Source organism: Sinocyclocheilus rhinocerous, unplaced genomic scaffold, assembly GCF_001515625.1.
Source record: "Sinocyclocheilus rhinocerous isolate Xijiao unplaced genomic scaffold, SAMN03320098_v1.1 scaffold461, whole genome shotgun sequence".
In the NCBI taxonomy this organism is placed as follows: domain Eukaryota; kingdom Metazoa; phylum Chordata; class Actinopteri; order Cypriniformes; family Cyprinidae; genus Sinocyclocheilus; species Sinocyclocheilus rhinocerous.
The window spans coordinates 150,867-158,172 of NW_015624123.1; the positions used below are offsets into that span (position 1 = coordinate 150,867).

The 7,306-nt window shown below is 36.9% G+C and overlaps 1 protein-coding gene across 1 annotated transcript; it reads right to left on the reverse strand.

The window, feature by feature from the left end:
* Positions 1–704: 704 nt before the first annotated feature.
* Positions 705–2,754, reverse strand: LOC107738075 (FAD-linked sulfhydryl oxidase ALR). Its single transcript, XM_016549755.1, has 3 exons — positions 2,414–2,754; positions 880–1,110; positions 705–783 (listed from the first exon to the last, which is right to left on the reverse strand). Exons 1-3 carry the CDS (start codon positions 2,684–2,686, stop codon positions 757–759), a joined length of 531 nt encoding a protein of 176 aa, XP_016405241.1. The 5' UTR covers positions 2,687–2,754; the 3' UTR covers positions 705–756.
* Between the last annotated feature and the right edge of the window lie 4,552 nt (positions 2,755–7,306).

Consider the following 7,306-nt stretch of genomic DNA (forward strand, 5'->3'; position numbering starts at 1 on the left):
TCGAGGTAGGCACACAGACACACACACACACACACACACACACACCCCACTGCCTGTCAGAGGCGTGCGCACTCTCTCTATGATTCTGTACATTACATTGTCTAAACAGCAACATCTACCGACGATATCTCGTCCTCAGCTGGGAGACCGCTAACTTCATAGAGCAGGACTTCAACTTCGCCAACAAATGGAACATTTTGGGGAAGCATGCAGAATATTTAGTCAAGGAAAGAGTACTATTTGAAGAGAACAGTTCCATAACCAAACCATTATCACATAAAAATGATAGTTAACCAAAATCTATTACTTTCTTTCTTCAGTGGAACGCAAAACAAGATATTTATAAACTGCGTATAATTAAAGTCAATGGGGACACAAAAGAAAATGTTGAAGAACATTAGGGGTCCAAACAACAAACAGTGTCATTCAGGTTTGGAACGACATTGTTTTGACTATCACAACATACTTCACATGAATGAGTGTAATTCCTAAACAATCATGCAGTCTGGCTTTATCATTCTCATTATAGTCTTAACACAAATGATAATGCATAGATAAAAATGTATTTTTCATGATAAGGAAAGCAATGTGAGAAAACTAAGCTATAGCATCCGGGACATAATACTATAGCCTATCCTTGCCACATTTGTTAACGGCAAATAAGCATGCAAATGTCTTGCTAACTCTGGCTTGCCTAATCGGATGTTGATGTCATTATGGAGGCGACACATCCACTGTGAGAGGTTGTGCCGACTGCTAGCGTCTGGTTGATTCGTTTTCAATCTGATAAGAGACAAGATCATTAAAACATATGCAACCAAACACAAAGGTTAACACTGCAATGCTTCTGCTGAAATGCTAAAGGACAAAGATAAAAACCTCAACAATAAATGATGACAACCTTGATCTCAGGTCCTCTGCACATTCATCACATGGGAAAACCTTTGAGAAGAGATTGATGAACTGTGTCATCTCCCCCTGTTGTTCTGTGGTCGGTGCGTCTGGATAATATGCAGCCATAGTGTGAAGAATAGACCATGAGCTCCTGCCCAGTTCCTCTCTGTCCAGAGGGCATTCAACAGGCCTAGCCTCCTCCACCGCCCTGCTCTCCTGTTCAAAATATCACATGACTGTTTACTGACTGTACTACTGAGCCATTTACACATTTATATTTATACATAAGGTATACATTTAAATCAGACGATGTGTTTTCTAAGAATCAAACCTATGACTCTGGGTGGATGCAATGCTCTGGCAGCTGAGCTATAGCTCTGGAAAAGTAACCATAACCATGATTGGCATCTCTGTTTTAAACATAATATTCTGCAAACTATTTCAAACTATTCTTCTTAACAGAAATTAGGAGTACTGATTGATATTAATTAACCACAATTGATTTTGTGATGTGTGTACATCCCTAAATGAAAACAATATGTTTTCACTTTTCATCTTGATTTTGTTTAGCATTTGAATTTATATAAAAGCTTAGTTATTTTATTATTCTATTTATATTTTATTACATTATACACTTACTATAATTATTAATAATAAAAATAATATTATTGATAATGTATTAATAATGTATTAAGGTAATTAATTTAAAGTCACCCTGAGGCCCCCTTGGAAGTATGCTGTGGGCCCTGGTTGAGAACCACTGTAACAAACTATGGCATTTTATTATAGTAACCATTATTTTTAAAGAGTATAACCACAACTGTCGAAATTGTAACAATAGATTTCCTCACTCCCCTAAATATATATATACAGTGGGTACGGAAAGTATTCAGACCCCCTTAAATTTTTCACTCTTTGTTATATTGCAGCCATTTGCTAAAATCATTTAAGTTAATTTTTCCTCATTAATGTACACACAGCACCCCATATTGACAGACAAACACAGAATTGTTGACATCTTTGCAGATTTATTAAAAAAGAAAAACTGAAAAATGCTCAGTATTTAGTAGAAGCACCCTTTTGATCTAATACAGCCATGAGTCTTTTTGGGAAAGATGCAACAAGTTTTTCACACATGGATTTGGGGATCCTCTGCCATTCCTCCTTGCAAATCCTCTCCAGTTCTGTCAGGTTGGACGGTAAACGTTGGTGGACAGCCATTTTTAGGTCTCTCCAGAGATGCTCAATTGAGTTTAAGTCAGGGCTCTGGCTGGGCCATTCAAGAACAGTCACAGAGTTGTTGTGAATTGAAATCGCATCATATGACCCCTTTAAATGACATTTTGAAATGTCAAAAATCCAAACCTTTGCAGATACACTTTTCAAAACAAGTTCAGCAACGATGCGTTTATTTCATGCAGTCTAATTGTGTTATTATCACAGATATTTGACTTCTCCTGACTCTGGGATGTCGTAGATTTTAAATTATAGTTTGACTGTCAGATCATATTCTGTTCACCTGCACTGAAGCGGAGGACGTCTGTTTCTGCAACTTCATCCATGATTTAAAATCCGTACACGCTCGGCACGGTTTCTTTTTCGGCTCTCCGGTAGTGGTCTGATCCTTACTCGTGCTTTCCTCGGGCGGTCTGCCAGCCACGGGGAACGGGAAGCCCTCCATACCCGCGGTATTATGCGTTGAGGACCGCGACCCGGCAGGAGCTGCCATGTTTAAAATCGCACGATGTGGTACTACCAGGGTTGCCAGATCTCCGCTAAAAAAATCCAGCATTATCAAAACAAGCTTGAAAACAAACTTCTTCTTCTTCTTCTTACTCGTTTTTATTGGCGGATCGCAGTCACAAATTGAGCATTACCGCCATCTACTAAGGCAATGGATCAGAGACTTAAATCCCCTTTCCCCAGACCTATTAGGACTCGAGCTTTCGATGTTGCTGCAGCTCCTCCATCTACAGCCCAAGTCCCTCCCAGCCCAGAGAAGAGGAATAGCAATAATAATAATAATAATAATAATTATTTATATTCTATGAATTAACTGAGTTCTTTTTAGAAAGTTATTAACAGACTAATACTCCTACTTGATTCAAAATCTCTTTTAAATCAAAATCTCTGCTCACCGTTCTTCTGGAGGTCATCGATTAGTTTACTTCTTTCCTCCGTATATCTATTACACTAAATAAGTACATGTTCTACTGTTTCTCTGACTCCGCACCAGTCACACATTCCTGTTGGATGTTTTCCTATTATTTGCAATGTTGAATTAAGTCCTGTATGTCCTGAAAGAACACATCCTTTCTTCTCCCTCTTGAATTCCTTCTTCTACCTACCATTGGTTGTATTGAATATAGATGCCTGACCTTTTGCTCATAATTTGCCAATTTTTATTTATCACCTTTTTAATTATTGACTTAAGTTCAGCTTTAATGTAGCCTACTGAAATTGCATATCTATATTTTCCTTTGCCATTACTTGTTTTGCTAATTGGTCCGCTTCCTCATTCCCTGCCACTCCTGTATGTGCTGGAACCCACAAGATCTTATTTGTCTGCTGCAACATATATAACAACTGAAGGATCTCCAAGACAATATCTTGTCTAGTTTCAGACTGTTGAGCATCCAGGCATAATATAAGGCTGAACTTGAATGAGTGTTTTGTTTATCCCCATTTCATATATTTTATTCACTGCTATCCAAATTGCTAGCAACTCTCCTGTAAACACTGATACATGATTTGATATTCTTTTCCCTCCAGACACTTTCAACCTTGGGATGATGTACGCTACTCCCACCTGACCATTCTGTGGATCCTTAGATGCATCTGTAAAAACTTGTACAAACTGTTCATAATTAGTTCCAATATTCTTTTGTCAATTCTGCCTCTAGTAACTCCTGTCCTTTATCTTGTCTTGTTGCCAATAAGAATAAGTCAATTTTTGGTTGTGGTAAAATCCATAAAGGTGTCGTTGGTAAAATTACCGTTGGAATAACTCTGTGCTCATTTAGTTCCATCTCCTGCACTAAATCCGCAATGATCCTACCAAAACTATTGACTTTCCTTTTCCCATGCTCCCAACATGCCTCAAGTAGTCCTTTTACTGGGTGATTATCCTTTTGGCCTTTTAAGCTTGCCCAATATGTCAATAACAGTTGTTTCCGTCTTAAGTGAACTGGCATTTCCCCCATCTCCACCTGTAACGCTGGAACTGGGGAGGAAGGATAAGCTCCACAACAAATTCTCAAAGCTTGTGATTGAATTCTTTCTAATTTTCCTAACTGTGACTTAGCTGCTGATCCGTATACCATACATCCATAGTATAGTATTAATCTAATCATTGTTGAATAAATGGTTTTTAATGCCAGTCTGTCGGCTCCCCACTCACGTCCTGAAATACACCTCATTACATTCAAAATCTTTTTACATTTTTCCTCCATCTTATTTATATGTGTATTCCATGTAACTTTTGCGTCAAACCACATACCTAAAAATCTTATCACTTTAACTTGTTCTAACTCTTTCTTATATAATTTCAGCTTTAAATCTATACTTCTCCTCTTATTTGTAAAGAAAATATATTTGGTTTTATCTACAGAAAATTTAAAACCCCATTTATAGACCATTTCTCAACCTTCATTAAAGCTGATTGCATTTTATTAACAATGTACTCGACATTCCTACCTCTAAGCCACAAAGCTCCATCATCTGCAAACGAAGATTTATTAATATTTCCCTCTATTATTGCAAATACATCATTAATCATAATTATAAATAACAAAGGACTTATGACACTTCCTTGCGGAGTGCCATTGTCAATAATTCCCTTCCTTGAAATATAATCCCCAACCTTTACTTCAATATTTCTTTCAATTAAAAACTCTTTAATCCAATTATTCTTCCACCTATTCCAATTTGATCTAATTTAATTAGCAAACCCTCTTTCCATGACATATCATAAGCTTTCTCTACATCAAAGAAAACTGCTACTATTATTTCTTTATTGATCAAAGCTTTCCTAATATCTGATTCTAAATTAATAATTGAATCCATTGTTCCTCTTCCACATCTATAACCACTTTGATATGGAGAGAAAACAATTATTTTTCTCCATATTATACATCAATCAGTCTGTAATCATTTTTTCCATTAATTTACATAAATGTGAAGTTAAAGCTATTGACCTGTAGTTTAGAGGATTACTTGGATCTTTACCTGGTTTCTTTATAGGGATAATTAACGCCTCTTTCCAACCCTGGGGTAAAACCCCTTCCTCCCATACCCTGTTATAAAATTCCAGAATTATTCTCAATGATTCATCACTTAAACTTCATAATTCCACCCAACGTATTTGAAACAATTGTTAGGTCTATTGTTGATTCCCTACCTGTATTTACATGACATCCAAACGAGTGTAACTTCCATCATTTATGCAAACCAAGTTTTTCTTTTCTATCACCTCTTCAATGATTAGACCATTTGTTTCTGTTGATAATCCACCCCATAAAGTATTATGGGCGTTAATATCACCGCACCATATGACTCTTTCTCCACTTAATCCTTTTATTTCTTCCATACTGTTCTGTGTCAGTCTTTTACATGGATTATAAAAGTTAATTATGACAAAATTCTTCATTACAAACCATACTTCTACAACTACATACTCGATAGTTACCCCTTTCTCCAAAACTCTACAAGGCATTCCTTCTTTTTTAAACGTGACACACACCTTGTTTTAGATTTACACACTGACGCAGTATGCCCATACCTCTGGCAATTGTAACACCTCAACGGAGGAGCTATACACTCCCTAACCGGGTAGCTGACAAAACCCATCTTAATCCGATCTGACAATTATTTTCCTTCAAACTATCCACTCTCCTCCCTTCTCTATTCATCTGCAAACAGACTGCATCAATGACCTTTCCTCCATCTAGATTCTTTTTTAATTCCTCCATACTAACTCCTACCGGAAATCCATTTATCACACCATACACCCATGACTTCTGTCCAACAATCTTAAAGCACATCACCGTCTGCTTTCCCACTGTTTTTAGTTTTATAGCTTTGTTTTTCTGCTCTTCATTCACACAGGCCATCAATAAAGCACCATCTTGTAGCACTTTTGCAAATGCTATCTCGCCGACCAGTTTCCTAAGTTCGTTGTTGCTACCTCCATATAATCCTCCTCTTCACCTGTATCATCCATTCTTAGGCTGATGATACACAGGGCAACTTTTTGAGCAATTTTGCCGGGCAACTTTTTTGGAGCAATGTTGCTTGGGCACTTTCTCATTGAGGATGGGTAACAGATTTCAATCTGGATACTTTAGATTGGTCGTGGGCCTTGTGTCTCACCTGGTTAGCCGTTGAGGGCAACATTGCCCAAAGTTGCTTGGTAACATTGCTCAAAAAGTTGCCCTGTGTATCATCAGCCTTAGAGTCTCTGATCCATTCCCAATTCGATTTCCTCGAGATCTATTCTTCGTATTTTTTAGATTGTTTGAATTAGCCGCCATGATCCCCACCGCCTCTCTCGCCACCTTAAACCTTCCTGTCTTCGTCAAATCAAAACTGGAAAACAAACTAGTTCAAATATCAAAACTTAAAACATGCCACTCCCATACCTAAAATACATATTTTACCGTGTTCATTGAACACATTTTACAACGTACAACAAACAATTTTACAAAGTCTGTTTTCATACATGAAACATTAATATTAACAGCTGGTAAATAAAATTATTTGGTGGGGTGGTAATCTTTTATTTCTTAACTAGGCCTACTTGAAAATAACTATTTATAACTATTTATATTTTTAACTATTTACAGTTTTAAGATCTTTTTCTGATGCCACTCTGCTCCTTGATCTTTGTCATATATTACTGTACACAGTCTCCTTGTCAGTCATATAAATTGTATAGAGTTAAATATTTTAATAGAAGCAAGTTTGAGATCTCCCTATTTTGCTGTAAAACCAGGGACTTGGCAACCCTGTGTATTTCCGAGGTGAATGAATCGTTATGTTGAGCCGGATCTTCTGATTGAGTGTGCTAACTTAAGCGATTCACACAACTGATCTGAATTATTCATAAACAGCGATATTTGCCTTCACGTGGCTTTATTAGAACGATAAATGGATAAAAGGACGACGTAAATTATGGGCTGAGGTAAAAGAATAATGAAAACGATTCTTTGAAACGACTGTTCGATTGAATCGATTCGTAGAAATGAGTCAGAATCGAAATCCAACCGCTGTTATGCATCATAGGAACGTTTGTTGTAGATCATGTGTTGACCTTATGTCAATTATCTACAGTATGTCAACAACGGGTAAACATATTATATCTGGCATTTCACACTAAATTTAAGTACTATATTAAAATATATGTTCAGGAATT